At 38.3% G+C, this 16669-nt stretch overlaps 1 protein-coding gene across 1 annotated transcript in view; it reads left to right on the top strand.

The window, feature by feature from the left end:
- Nucleotides 1–16669, top strand: part of LOC149541327 (tyrosine decarboxylase 2-like) — a 176252-nt gene that overhangs the window by 66824 nt on the left and 92759 nt on the right. The window contains exons 5-6 of the mRNA XM_089796611.1: nucleotides 14723–14863; nucleotides 15372–15431. Coding sequence (XP_089652737.1) covers nucleotides 14723–14863; nucleotides 15372–15431 — 201 coding nt within the window. The remainder of the gene's footprint in view (nucleotides 1–14722; nucleotides 14864–15371; nucleotides 15432–16669) is intronic.

The following is a 16669-nucleotide window of genomic DNA, read 5'->3' as shown; positions in this document are numbered from 1 at the left end:
TCTTCACCAAGATCCATAACTAAGGTGGTAGCTAGCTTTGAATTCTTAGAGGAATGTATTTACTTCTACAATCGCATCCAAGAGATCACGTTATCATTTCAAACATCTACGTATCACACTGTAGCACAACAGTCTGGGAGTCACTTCTCATCGAACCATTTTGTTAGACAAATCCAATCTTGAACATCCTTCTCTTGTAGAGGTCTCAGCAAGGATGTAAGCATCGACTTTCTCATTTGCTGATGATAGTTTAAGAATGTGCCTTTACTAGATGGTGTGACCTAGGCAGTCCTTGATAGAAGGTACTGATGCCATGGCTTAAGTCTAATTGATCACATATTGGACGCATTGGTGCACATATATGAACATGACATTCAGCAAGATACCACTTATTTGAGGGTTCATTAGAGCTATTCATTCGAAACTATCATTGAGTCCACGGTGAGGCTACCAATTTGGTATTGCGATGGAGGGCGTTGATTGAACACATTGCAAATACATTCTACAAAAAGGCACACCCTTAGGGTATTTTATTGAACATATCACTAGTTGTCTTCAGAATTGACATATATGGACCTTGTTTTGCAAGCTAAAATTTCCATTTTGGCACCGTGGGTCACGAGAATGGAGGTGGTGGGTGACACTTCTATCTTGCTCGAACATTCTATCACACAATCCTTGTTTATAGCTTATGCCTCCACAATTTCCATGCATCTCAACCCGAGCTCTCAATCTCCTGAATTCACTTGAAAGTTGGTGGATTCCTATTTGGCATTTTGTCGAATATGTCACAGGAAAAGGTGGAGTTATCATAGCATTAATGACATGCTATGCACTTTATTTAAGTGATGTAAGACTTTAACCCTTTACAAGGGAACAACTTCTTGCACAATGTTTTATATTCAGTTCGCCCTTTGATCAATGATTACTTCTTTGTGTTTGGATGTTCCATCAAGGAAAATAAACAAATGAAATTTCCAATAAAAATTGCCTATTCATTGATAACAAGTCTTTGATGTATTGGGTCAAATTGATTGCTTTTTCCGTGAATCCATGTTTCCTTTTCTTCTCTTTGTGGCTCGAAATGTCAATCCCTGGACATCGTCATAAGGAACCCTTAGCTTAATGCTTGGGAAAATCACCTCCTTTCTCATTGGCACTTTAAGCGAGTGGTATCTTTGACATAATCGGATTGGCTATCTTGGGAGTGGGCATAGTACACTATGATCATCGTATGATATGTTTTTCCACCATGCTCATGCTTCCTCAAAGCATTATGTCAAACAGATACTGTGTCTCATATTACACATACCATGTCATGGATACCAACTTCATATCCAATTTCTATTGCTACCTTTATGCAATACAAATTTCATTAAACCACTCACGCTAAGTGACATGCTGCTGACGATTTGTGAGTCTACACAAGATTTTCATAAACTCATGCACACCCCACATGCCTTGAATTTGATGGCTTCTCATGACTTCATATTATCCAATGGGCTATCCTTGATGCTAACTTCGGGAGGCATTCTGTCAAATAGATTGTATGTCTGGTCTTGGGCATATTCAAAACCCATTTGTGCAATATGTTGTGGCTTCTCATCCTCAAACTGTCATGCCACTTTTATCTGCATGTTAAGAATATACAAGGCAAATGTGCAAGAGTTTGGTGGTGTCCTGCAAGGGGGAAAGGGTGCATTTGGTTCAGAATCTATTATAAATATATACATTTCCTATCATACACGTCTCCCATCCCTTTGAGGTAATTTATCTCTCGATTCTTAACCTTCATCAATTGGAAAAAGAGGTTGATAGCCATCTCCAAAGCATGTGTTTTGGACTCCAATCTTAACCTTTTTTATTTTGGAGGTTAAGGTTAATGGTACAAAACGCGTGTTTGAGAAGTTTATCTTAACTATTTTTCTTGGATGAGAGGTTAAGGTTTTAGATAAAAACGTGCGTTTTGTACTCCGAACCCTAACCTCTTAAATGTTAAGGTTGATGTGGATAAAAAACACGTATTTCAACACCTTTCGTTAACCCGTGATAACTCGAGACTTGGGCACCAGAATTCAAAAATTGAAGTGTTGAGCAAAGCTGGGGATGGGCCAGTAGCATTAAGATCGTGGAATATTTTGAAAAATCATTGATCACAAGATCTTTTAACCTTTGAAACCAACACATTTGGATTAAAAGCAAGGTTGACAAAACAAAGAAAATGAAAACAAGGCAACATTCTCTTTATAAGAAATTTAAAAATAAAAAATAGCTTTCTTTTTTATGGCAACCCATTGGAAGCTGTGAAGGAGTACAAATACCTTGGGTTTGGATTTATAAGAAGTTTAATTGGGAAACATGCAAAGAAAAAAGAATTCAAGGAGGATGGAAAGCATTATATTGTCTACAAACTAGATGTAGGAATGTTGAGATTGGAAAACCAGGATAATGTTATTTTGTTTGGTGGTCACTTTGAAGAGCACATGATTATACTTGGGGGGGGGGGGGGGGGGGAGAGGAGGTGAATCAATATTAAAAATTTTATCCAAACAATTAACTCCAAATGCTGAAATGAATAGTTATGCACATGAACACAACACAAAGATTTACGTGGAAACCCAATGCGGGAGTGTTAAGTGAAAGGATCTTTGCAAGTGCACTAAGCACTACCATTTAGTTATGTGTGTTCCAAATGTAGATTTGAAGGTTATATAAATATCCATAAAAGAGACATGTCTCTTTGGTAATAAATTAATCAATCATTAATTAGACAATATTAATATTAATTTATTATATATAGTAACATATAATATATATAAGTAGACATAAGAGGGTTTGTCTAATTGATGATTGACCAATAACCATAGGAGAATTGCCTCTATGACAATTCAATTCGACTTAAGCTACAATTTTAACACTCCCTCTTAGCTAGGAAGGATTGTTATAGAACACATTACAATCTCGAGCATATAGAGATATATCATCTCAATATGATATTCTTAGAATGACATATTTAAGGATATCAACGTATATCCATCAACTTAGAAGTTATCTTTCCATATCATCCGAAGCATGATTCAACACGAAATATCAATTGTATGATACTCATCATACTTTATTCTTTTTAGTATGTGCACTAGCATCAATTTTGTGATGCCTACCAAAAGAATATGTTATATCTTAGAAAGATATGAGTTATTTGATCTCTGACACTCCGAGACCACAACTGTTTACCGTACAGGTAAAGGAAATGAACACATACAGACAATGAACACGAATAGCAGAATTATATTCGCAATAGTAGATGAATGATGATTTACAATTATCCCAGACGGGATATAAATACTACTGCCGAACCTTCCCGAAGGAGTCCGTCGGCCACAATTATTCTATCCGTTACAAACTATTTACCGCCGGACCGTCGGCTATAGAAACACCGCCGGACCGTCGGCTACAGAAACAAAATACTGCCGAAACCATCCAGTCGGCTAACACCATCCCCCCCCAAAAAGAAAAGTCGTCTCCTGACGACTGACAAAATATCTGAGACAAATTAACAAACAAAATACATTAATAGAGTGACTACAACAAGAGAAATCTGCTTCTGTTATATCACTTCCACATTCATCCCGTTACATCTGTAGCCTCTGCTGACCTTGATAGCCACCTGTGCTGCTTTCTCTGTTTTCAATTCCTCGGTACCCTAAGCCAAGTGTCGCTGCACTGCCTCCAATCGGATGATCAGCTCCTCCCGAGCTCTCTACGCATCCACCAAGACAGCCTCACAGCCAACACCTGCTCCCATTGCCTCTGGTACACAGAAAGTCCATGCCTGCAGCAACTTCAACTCTTCTCAACTGGTCAGACTCCCACGACTGATATCCGCCACGACTGGGGGTCCAGGGGGCAACGCCCCCGGCAGGGTTGAGGGGCAGCGCCCCCGTGGGGTCCTGGGGCAGCGCCTCGAGTGCGCTCCGACCAGATTAACACTTCGCAACCCACACAAAAATGCACAGAACACACCATTTCTGTTATTATCTGCCGATTCTGCACTCTTTCTGGCAACCACGGATGTGTCCCCTTCCCTTTGGCATCATCTGTCACTCATTCTGAACAACTTGATTTTGTCGTCGTTTTTTTTTTTTTTTTAAATTTTTTAATTATAGTTTTGCCTCCTCCGCCCGTTATAGAAGGTCTCACCCCGCGGGGGAGGAAAAGAATATGCAATAGAGTGAAAACGGAGCAGCAAGTGGTAGCGGGAACTATGCATCAAGGAGCTGCACGATTTCCAACCTTGCCGATCAACTTCCTTGGTGTTATGGGAAAAGAAAAATGTCGCAAAGCCAAACCCGTGGTCAGGAAAGGACTCCGCAGCTTAAGCTGCTTCCGCGGACAGAGTCTTTCACATCCGTGCAAACTAAACTTCATTCTCCTCCCGTTCTGCCTTCGTTTTATTCACGTGCTACATTCCGAACTCCGTGGACAAGAAAATTTGAAGCCCGCGGACAGATTGCCCGCGGGGCTTTTGTCCACCTGCGGACAGACTCTGCCCGCGGGGCTTTTGTCCACCTGCGGGGCCTCCGTTTGGTTTGTCCGGGCCTTCGTTTTGTTTGTCCGCGAGACCTCCGGCAGGTGTTGCCCGCGGGATCTGACTTGCCCGCGGGGCCTCCGGCAAGTGCTGCCCGCGGGGCCTCCGGCAGGTATTGCCCACGGGGCCTTTCAATTTTTTTTTATTTTTTTCAAATTTTTTTTTTTTTTCTACACATCAAATGACAGAGGTACCTCCATTTTGCCTCCAGGCGTCATCATTCTGCAACGACAACGGAGTCAGCTGGCCATCTTGTGACAGCGATGGAGTCTTCCTAGCACCATATATTTTGAATTTGGATCTGTTGACTGTCGGAGGTACCTTCTGCCTGTCTAGGGTTGATAATCTGATCGCTCCATTGTCGCCAACCTTCCGAATCTGATATGGTCCAACCCAACTGCCCTTAAAATTTTCCACTTTGATTTCATTTTGACTGTCGTACGCCTTACATTTGTTCTGTGCCAAGGTCGTCGCCCACTGTGCCTGCGGTCGTCGCACAACTGGATTATTTCATTGCTGTCGGTTCCCTTCCACTAATTTTATGCTACAGTGTGACCTTTTCTTTCCGCGCGGTCTATTCACCATGTACCAGACAGTGGAATCTTTCGTATTTTTGTGTTCAAACTGTGTGTTCTTCCCCTCAGCTTCAGCCATAGCAGCTTTTCCTTCTTCCACTTCCTTGCATTCCTGCGGACATTCATTTTTCTCCTTTTTCTCATCTTCGTCAACCCTTAGCATATTGCAACTCGGAAAGAGTTCGTAGTCTTCTATCTGCCAGTGGTAAAGGCCATTCACCGAGTCCAAGTCGTCGTTATTCGATCCTCCGTCAAGTCTCAATACGCCTTCTTCATCCGGTTCCATTCTCCTCTTTCCTTCATCATCACTCTCGCCTTCACTGTCAGAATCTGACAATGCTGCCTCCTCGCCAACCATTTGCGTGTGCAAGTCAATTATGAATCTTTTGCCTCCGCGCTCCATTGATAGGGTATTGCGTTTCCAATCATGTTTTACTTTTGCTTGCACCAACCAATCCCGTCCCAGAATAGCATCATATCCTTTTCTTTTCAATGGAATAACCACAAAATCCAATAAAAATGGTTGCGTACCAATAGTTACCGTTTGTGCCCTTAAGGTTCCCAACGGTTTGATCCCGTGCTGGTCCGCCGTGAGTAACTGGAATGTAGGTGGCCACAGCGTCGGTTTTCCCAACTTCTTCCAAGTATCCTCAGGCAAGACATTCACGCCGGACCCTCTGTCAATAATTGTTTCTGTCAAAACATTTCCCAAAATCCCCATCTCAACGACCGCTGGATGCCATCCGGAGGTGAGTGCCAGCAGCATTGGGTCTGTTGTCATTACTTCCCTACTATTCCTTCCTGTGTCCTCCGGTGCTTTCGAAAACGGTGTATGATTCAGAATAGCCGTCCGTAATTGGGGCATTGTGAGAAGGAGGTCACTTATCTTGACCGGTATCTCCGTTTGTAAGATCTGTCGTACAATGCTTTGTTCTGCGAAGTTCTTTGCCAAGGTGCCGGTGATGTCCTTCAACTGAGATGTTTCCACTGACGATGCCTTTGCAATGTCCGCCTGCACTTCCCCCACTTTTCTCTTTTCCTCCGCTTGCCTTCGTGTAATTGCCAGAACCTCCTCTACATCCGTGCCGACAGTGATCAAGTTTGCTCTAGCCTTTGGACACTTGGAATCTTCGTGATCGCCGGGTCCGCACCATCTGCATAATAATTTCGGTGTGTTTGCCGCTGTACAATCCCGCTCAAAATGACCCCACAAATTACATGCCCGGCATTGAACGATCGGCCATCCGTTTGCATCATACTGAGTTCGACTTCGGCTCCCATTATTATTGTTATTGGTTGCATTGTTGTTATTTTGCCCTCTGCTATTATTCCTGTATCCTCCAGATGTAGCACCGACAGTATTCGTGTTTCCGCTTCTACTCGATGGGAAAGCCTCCTGTGTGAGAAACACCTGCGGAGATCCTCTTGTCTTCATGTTAAAGGGACAGTCCTTTGTTGAATGGCCCATGATCTGACAAATGTCACAAAATTGGTTCTTTGGACACGATCCTTTAGTATGCCCGCCTGTCTTACACTCCGTGCACCACAGCTCATTGCCTTTTGGCTCCTTCTGCATGTTTTTAAATTCCTTCATCATGCGAACCATATCCTTCTGTAGGGCACGAACATTCTTGCTGCTGCCTTCGTCATCACTACTATCATCTCCGGCAGGCTCGTCGTCATCAGAATCAGAGGAGCTAGTTTTCTTCTTGTTTGTCTTCTGCTCACTTTCAAGGTCCAGTGCTCTGTTATACGTGTCCACATATGATGACGGTGGCACAATTTTCATTTTCCTTCGCAACTTCGAGCATAGGCCGTCCACAAACCACCTTTTTTGCAATCCATCCGCTGGCTTGCTTTCCATTTTGTTTATTAAGTCTTTCAATCTCCTGGCATAGACACAGACAGTTTCGTGCTTCCCTTGCTTGGTATTGAAAATTTTCGCTACGATTTCATTATCATCCCGTAAGAGTTTAAATTCCGCCAAAAACTCCTTTTTAATGTTATCCCATGTATCCAGCTTCTGCGGATCCATATCCGAAAACCAATCAATCGCGACACCCCGTAGGGTTGCCGGAAATTGCCTGGCCCATTCGTCGGCATCTGTGATTCCATTTGCCCGCCAGATCGTCTCACATGTCTTACAATGTCGGAGGGGGTCGACTGTACCATCGCCTTCATGTTTCGGTAGCTTTTCTTTGGGTCCCACCATAACACTAGAGGTCTGCATTCCTACACTGGTCGGCACTCCCACACCAGCAGGCTGAACTCCCACACCGGTGGTCTGCACTCCCACACCGGCAGTCGGCACTCCCACACCGGCAGTCTGCACTCCCACACCGGAGGTGTCGACAGCTGCAACCCTTGGTGAAGACAGAGGATCCTCCGAAATTGTTTCCTGCGGAAGTCTATCCTGGACGAAGAGGTCACTCCACGCTCGTGCTCCGTCGGCACCGCGAGCCGTGCGAGTTGATGCTCTTCCGTCTGAATTTTCTTCCCTCGGATCCTTGTTAAGCTGATTTGGCATTAATCTTCATTCCTCCCACCTTCCAGATTCATAAGGCAACGACGCCAAATGTTTACCATACAGGTAAAGGAAATGAACACATACAGACAATGAACACGAACAGCAGAATTATATTCGCAATAGTAGATGAATGATGATTTACAATGATCCCAGACGGGATATAAATACTACTGCCGAACCTTCCCGAAGGAGTCCGTCGGCCACAATTATTCTATCCGTTACAAACTATTTACCGCCGGACTGTCGGCTACAGAAACACCGCCAGACTGTCGGCTACAAAAACAAAATACCGCCGAAACCATCCAGTCGGCTAACAACAACTGAATGTAGTCTATCAGATAACAAGTATATCAAAATGTCATGATCTTCATCATGACAAGTATCATGATCTCTAACACTCCGAGACAACAACTTAATGTAGTCTATCATGATACATTCGCTATCATAATATCCGACACTCCGGGGTCAAGTCATTATTAAGATTGTCACCTTACAATAGCAACCTCACAAATACATCAACGAAAGATCGTCACCTTTCATGATATAATCCACATATGCAAGATAGTAACTCTCCTGATATCCATCATGAACCAAGTCAGAGGTTGGATCCACTGTAGATTCTGCTAGAGGGTGGAACAAGGCTTTCACCTCAAGCTTCTCTCTCACGAAGAATGTATTACAAGCAATTTCACCTTTAACTTCTCCCTCTCAATCCATTGACCTTTTTTCGTTCGAGGTTGCTTCTGATTGGAATGTTAGACTCCCCTTGAATATGATATCAACTATTGATGTGTGGTAGCTTCAGTTGGATAAACCTATATATATATATATATATATATATATATATATATCTATGAGATATAGTTATATATGCGTGTTTATTATTATATAGATAAATTAATATAATAATCATATGTATAAATATGGTTGTATTTATAATTAATTAATTAATATAATAGTAATATTATAACTATGGTTATAATATTAATTATTAATTAACAAACATGTCTATTCATTGCTTACACTTATTTATATTACCTAGAATATGGCAGTGCTTAGTACATTTGTAGCAATCCTCAGAATTTAACATGGTATTAGAGCACAAGTTGCAAATCTAAGAATGGATAGTAGAGATCAGATATGAAATATGGTTATGTTCAAAAGGAACCTTATATTTGATCAGATGGGAAGAAAATGAATATGATAATAAATCCCAACTTTAAAATTGTTTGAATGGAACCAAATCCTGCGACTAGATCTTAGAAGAAATGGTGCCATAGATTTCCTAATTTCTAATAAACTAGAAATGTTTGCAGATCTAATAGCCTTTTCAACCTTTTGTTTGGCAAGGCCAAGGCAGAATTGGAGGCTGCGATGCTCGATGCCTTGTTGCCCTTCCTACATATTATTCAGGATTTGGACGGTAGCAGGTTGCGTGTTCAAATCAATAACTTCCATTCCAATGCATAGGAACTTGATAAGGTTGTAGACCAGCTTGAACAACATTAGACATATTTGTATATATTTGAAGGTGATCAGAAAAGTCAAGGAAGACAACAACCTATGTGGGAGAAGGAACCACCGCAAAGCTAGTAGAATCGATAACAATTTAAAATATTCTCAACAAATATTGATAAATAATACTAGATGGTTCGCAGGCCAACAAGAGTAGATTGCTGAGTTACCAAAATTGTATCAATGCAAGGGGAAAACAAGTTAATAATCGATGTGTGTTATTGGTGGTGACTTTGGTATCATGCGTACTTTATAATCAATGACTAACATATTTAGGCATGATACATCTAATTTATAAGTTTTTAGAACTCATTTTTGCCAATTGTCACCTATAAAGAGACTTGGACGATGGTCATCAAATATGAGGAAAGGCAGCAGTGGTATCAAAAGCTTGAATTGTTTGAAACACAAAAAAAATTGGACCACCAAACAACACAACACAGATATATATCATGAAGAATCATGACTCACGCCAGAAATCTTGATTGCAGATTCCACACGATTTATAAACATTTCATTTTTCTTTATAAGGCACCACAGGTGGAAGTAGGGACCCATCGATGCATTGATGACGTGGCCTTTGGAAATGATGAACTGAGAATAACAACTTCAGATCGCTTCAATGATATGTTAATAAGGGGCATCATGAGCCCGCTTCCTCCATAGCCAGTAATAAGCACCACTTGGGCTGCAGATATAGGTTGGGATTGAGTATGTAGTGGCTAGCATTTGAACCCATCCCATAGCCATGTTGTAGATAGGACCACTCTATTGTTGCTCTCATTGAAGATTGTGTAGAGAAGAAGATTGGTAAGGTAAACAAGGTATGATATATATTTAAAACTAATGTTTCTATTTGAAGATATTGTAGTATTGTTATATATATATACACACACTTGAGATAGGTATTAATTTAAAGTCATCAATGATTAATAATTAATAAGATTAATTGTCATTATGGTTACACATTTTTTAGGATAATTAGTGTAATCAAAGGAAAATTTATAATTATTATTAAAAGGATGATTTTAATATTCTATTTGAATATAATATATGTATATATGTTCAAAGTATAGATTTTATCTATATTTTATTGGAAAGAGCTTATTTTGAGAATTAGATTAGTCTCTCTCTTATTTGCATTTCAATAAATACTATAAGAGCTATATGCCTTGATCTTTTCCTTTGAGAATGTTATTGTTGGTAGAGGGGGATTAAGTTTTAGAGGGAACTTGACATTTCATTATGGGTAACCTTGAAAGAGAGGGAGTGAGATAGAGGATATGATTTAGTCAACATTTGGTGATCTTGATCATATTGATTCAGAAGGAGTAAACCATGACAAGATGGATTCTCCAATGATCAATAAATTGTCATAGTCAAGAGGACAGTGATTCATACATCATGACCATGTGATTTTAATGGGCCTACCCCTGCGTACATCATGAGGAAATGACAACTTCCACGTGATCATCACTTGTATTTGAAGACGTCGTTGTAAGGTGATGATCTTACAATAACTTGTATTATGAGATCAAACAAATTGAGTAATTGGTGAATGTCTTGCATCTCAATATTCTGGAAGACCATTACTAAGAGTATTTGGTGAATGTCATTGATATTCTGGGAGGCCAATACTCTTGATATCAGATGTGATATCAAACCTTATTTTTGAGTAATTGGTGATTATTGTGATATCAGATGTGATATGACACCTTATTTGAGTACTTGGTGAATATCGGATGTCGATATTCTAGGAGACCAATACTCTTTATATCAGATATGATATCAAAACCCTATTTGAGTAACTAGTGAATATCATATGTTGATATTTTGGAAGACCAATACTCATGATATCAAATGTGATATCTAAATGTTGAATATCTTTTGATCAAAGACATTCTTATATTGAGGAGATATATAATCATGTGTTTATCCTCCCTAGCTAAGAGGGAGTGTTGATGTGTGGTAGCTTTAGTTGGATAAACCTATATATATAATTATCTATGAGATATAGTTATATATGTGTGTTTATTATTATATGAGATAAATTAATATAATAATCATATATATAACTATGGTTATATTTATTATTAATTAATTAATTTAATAATAATATTATAACTATGGTTATAATATTAATTATTAATTAACAAACATGTCTATTCATAGCTTGCATTAATTTATATGAGGAGAGTTGCCATTGGAACACACATACCAAGAATATGGCAGTGCTTAGTACATTCGCAGCAATCCTCCGAATCTAACATCAACCTTCTAACCTCCCTATACAAAGTTGTCTCCAATAAAGTGTTAGAGTCCCTCTAAATCAATATGATCAAGGTCATTAAAAGTTTGACTGAAGCACAAATTTAGTTTTGCACAATATTTGGTAGCATGTTCAAGTATCTTTTCCTGCAAGAACGTAATTCAGGCAAATAGCTCTTTATGGCATGTATAGAAATACAGTTAAGAGAGAGACTACAATGGGTAGATAAATGTAATACTCAAAGATAAGAAATACCTATATGCACATAAATGGAAGATCTCCCCTAAGTGGGAATGAAACATTGTTTATCATTCCTTCCCACAATGTGAAGTCCCCACTAATATTTTTGAACAATTTTGCATCACATTCAAGTATGGAAAACTTCTTAGAATATGATTACTATTTTAATCACTATTGAATTACTGTCATAAGATCATCTGAACGACCAATCTTGATCTTAGAACAAAGTTCCACTGCAGTCTGCTCCCTCTTAATGGAAGAGCCCCTTGTCTTGTCTATATTTCATAGTCCTGTATGTTATCACTCAACAACATTCCTAATGCATCATTCTTCCTCTGCTCATCAACATTCTTGATACAAGTTGCTCCAATGAAAGCCCATATGCATCAAATAAAAGGATGATTTAGATTTGAAACTCTGATGATGTCCCTTCCTTGACATCTCTCGTCTAAAGATGGTTCAAGTGGAAATGGGACATTGGTTATCCTTAGCCCCCCACAATGTAAATTCCCACTCATTCCATTTTATAGAGTCAGAACATTTCTTCCAATTTGCTTTAGAAGTGAGCCTGTAAGCCGTCTGTGATCTCAGTGTATATTTGAATTTTGTAAGGACATGATCATTGGTATCCCTCAAATTATCTCCATCGAATGAAGTATAAGTTGTCATAGATCGAATGAATGAAGTATAAGTTGTTACAGAGAAAAAAAACTCTGCCCTCCATGCTATTCCAAACCTCTAAAAGCATCCGGCTTAAGACTTTTGTATTTTGGTTCCATAAGATATGCAGCGACTATACTGATGTTTGGAATGATGGTTTTGTCATGTTCAAGAAATCTTGGCAAATTAACATGGACAACAACAATCCCATAAGAAATATTGATTATTGGACAAGGTAGCTATATATATAGGAGCGACTCTATTACATCAGTGTTGTAGTATTATAAAGACATAGTCTGCTTTCAAATGCATGACAGTTCAGCAAAAATATTCCATGTTAGCCAATATTATTAGGCGGTTCCGATTTGAGAATTGTTGAAATATTCCCATGTAATCATTGTATGTGCTCCAAAACAAACACAGTTATCATCGTATAATGTCTGAAAAGCCAAACTGTTACCCTTCATGAAAACTGATGGAAATATTTATCTTTCTGGATACCTCTTATCAATCTGAACGATATATGTACTATGAGGTTGATGTCAATATCTGTCCACTGACTATATTATGCAAGTATTTATATCACACATGAAGACTTTTACAGGAATTTAATATCAGTTTTTTCTTTGCTCAGACCAAATATTTCATCAAAATCTAGCATTTATATTGTCATGGGCTATTTTGTATATGTCTCTGCTTCTACGTACAAATTCATATTGCACTCTCCGTACCCTGCACCAAGCATTCCATGAGATGATAATATCTTTAAGGCATTCTATGCAGTAGGGCACGTGCCTGTTTGTGTCTTCCACATTTAAATTTCTCTAACACCAATATCCTTTTTTATTATCTCTTTGCCACTGCACGACTAAAGACACCATTGTGAACAGTCTCTAGATCTACGTAGATGCCTGTTCTCCAACCCTCTTGATGGCAACTCAGAGTTCAATATTGAAACTTATAAACAACAAGACTTTCCAGCTTCTATGTATTCTCCTTACGATTTTCTTCAATAGTAGATCAACAATCTATTACAACATCACAAGCAACTTGACCCGACTATTATTCCAGAAATGCCACAGTCTGTGAATGTTAATCCCTGTCCAGATTGAAGTTTTGACATAAGTGAATTCACCAACAATACACAGCAGGTAGATAGCAATTTCCAGAGGACTATGCTGTATAAATATATTCTCTTCCTTTTCTTAATTTAAGCAGAGTATTCCCGGATGTCTGGAGATTGACGACACTCCACTAATCTGCAGTACCACTAAAATATAAGTCTTAGACTACTATTCCCATTTCTGTTCCATTATTCTCAGTTGTCGTGGATTTAATACTATATATCATGCTCAACAAGGTTTGATTAGACATGTTTGATTGTTCCCGTGCCTACCATGGATGCTTGATAGTATGAGATCACCATGAATATGAACAAACTCCTTTCAAAATAGTGAATCCTTTCAAAACTAAATAATCAAGAATCCATGCCAGCATAGTAGATAGGATTTGTGGTAAGGTTGATCTGCTATATGCAATAATCTGAAACTACATTCCCATGCTTTTCCTTTCTCTTATGGTGGGATTCCATTGGGGGGCTAAAGCTTCTATTATTCAGGAAGTGGAGGTCCTATGAAGAATTTGTTTGGCTATAGGAATTTTTGGAATCTTTTCTTAGAAGATTGGAGCTCCTACTTTTCAGGCTTGCATATTTGAGTGGGTGAAAAAGGGCAAGGGCTAGAAATTGTCCCACCAACTTTGCTATGTACCACCTGTCAAACATCTAAGTTAGATTTTTCTTTAAAAGTAATTTTGGAGGGAAAATGAAAATTTTCACTTTTTTATTATCATTGCAGAGAGCATAGAAGACAAATGTATTGTATTCATTAGAGCACCAGCTTCCTTCTGTTTTGGAGTTCAGACTTTTAAGCTGAACTGCACTTCAAAATTCATGGGACCGGCAATTTTAAAATGTTCTTTATAAATCTCAGCAGCTTCAATTATATTTTTTAGGAAGCTCCCCTCCATGAGACCCCAACCTTATTCTCTTTTAGACTTTTACATTATACTTCTTTCTTTCACTTGGGCTAGTTTAAATTAAATTGTATCAAACATGAAGAAAAAACTAAATAGTGAATGTCTAAATCATTTATGCTCGTCTGTGTATTTTTCTAAGTCACATCTGGTATTTTGAGTTTACCTGACCACTTTAGAAAGTTTTTTGATCTTCACTAATGTATTGCAGTAAATATCTGTTTACATTCTAAGCTACCTTTTTTTAAGAGACAAATGCAATCGTGAATTTGATTTTCTTATTCAAGTTTTCACGCTCTTGCATTGCATTGCAGATCGCAGGAATACATCAAAAAAATGTCAGAGTGCTATCAACAGATTCTTCTACTAATTACGCTTTGTCTATGGACATTGTTCACAAATACATAGAAGCAGATATAAGTGATGGTTTGAATCCACTTTTTTTATGTGCAACGGTATGTGAATCATGCGTGGTCTGTTATGAGAGGATTTATTCTCAGTTTTCTACTTCCACTAATCCACTGTGAAAGATATATGTCCATTAGATTAACATGATGAACGAAGTGCACATTTCCTTATTGTTTAAAGCACAAAAGATATAGGGAAACCTTACGCAATCCACAATGCTAAGAAATACAACATCTAGAACAATTGCAGAATAATTTCTTGAAAATTAAACTTTCAAGCGACCTGTTTTTAAGAATCAGTGTCTTGGACCACACATTGTCGTTCAGGAGGAATGATGAACCACATTTTGTGGCTAGAAACATTGACTTTGTAAATTTTTATGAGAAAGTGTTGTGAACTGTAAATTTTAATATAGGGCTTCTTGAAGCATAAAAGACATCATATACACTTTTTTCTTTATCATCAAGTAATTTGTTTTGAATATCAATCATTACTTGTTTGTCTAATCATCTTTTGTAAGTTAATTTATAGAAGACGGGGTGTCTAATGTTTCAGATAGGGACAACATCATCAGCAGCTGTGGATCCTTTGTACAAGCTTGCAAAACTAGCAAGGGTAATTTCTTCCAATCAATAAATGAAAACTCTGATGCTATAAAATGGAAAATATCTTTGCATATTTACCCTTGAGTATTGCTATATAAAGTAACTATCATTTATATATTAACATATACAAAAATGTGTACAACATTATATTCTCTTATATAAAGTTTAGTAAAGACCGAAAATTGTCTTCATTGTTGACATTTGGAAAAATATGTCATTGCACCATGCATAGTCATACAATTAATAATTCTTTGTTGCCAAGTTTTATCCATAAAAATCAACATGCATTTGTCTTCAATTTGGAAGAGAATTCTGGTTACAATGCTCACCCCACATGTCACAATATTTTGTATTTTGTACAAACAACTGTGATAGAGGATTCTTACACACATTCAACCCCTCCCTGTTGCCCCCCAACTTCCTGCCATCCTATATTAATACATGTAGAAGCCGTATTTTCTCCATCCTCGTCCTTAACTTACAGTTTGGAGTTCTTTTCCTTTTATGGTTTTTCTTGTTTTAATTATCTGAGTCCTGTAGAAAGCTTTTAAATCCACCTGATTATTGATGGTCTTATGCATATGAAAAACAGAATAACCCAAGCCAGCTGACCCTCACAACCTTTGCAGGCTCTACCTGCCCCAACTTGACTTGGATTATCCCATGGTGTTCCATCAAAATTTATTTTATATGCAATATCAGGTGGAGGTTCTGGTTGCCCATTTGATATATTCGTCGAGTTGCTTGTGATGTATTGTTTACAATAATAATGCTTGTGGTTTCCTCATATATACGGAGGTGGCCCCAGATACTATCCTTGGCATGCTTTCTATGCCAAAAGAGACAGTAAGTTGTCTCTATCCAAATGCTTTAGGGCTAGACCAAAACACCCTTGAGTTTAGGCAAAATTATATTTAGGTCCCAAATTACCTATATTGTCAATTTAGTATATGATGGCTTCTTTGTTCAAGGGAACATTCTCTCTCTCTCTCTCTCTCTCTCTCTCTCTCTCTCTCTCACACACACACACACACACACACACACACACACACACACAGGTATATGTATATAAATACCTTCTAATGATAACATGTTACCCACTTACTGTAATGTCCCCGCTTCGAATAAAGAATTCAATAATAAAAGAATAAATTATAAATTATAATATAATATAAGAATATGATATATAAATTAGTAAATTATAACATATAATATATTAAATCAATAATATGATTTGTATATTATTTG

Source organism: Cupressus sempervirens, chromosome 8 (genome assembly GCF_028749045.1).
Source record: "Cupressus sempervirens isolate cs-2001-9-10 chromosome 8, ASM2874904v1, whole genome shotgun sequence".
Lineage (NCBI taxonomy): Eukaryota > Viridiplantae > Streptophyta > Pinopsida > Cupressales > Cupressaceae > Cupressus > Cupressus sempervirens.
This window is presented reverse-complemented; position numbering and strand designations above follow the sequence as displayed.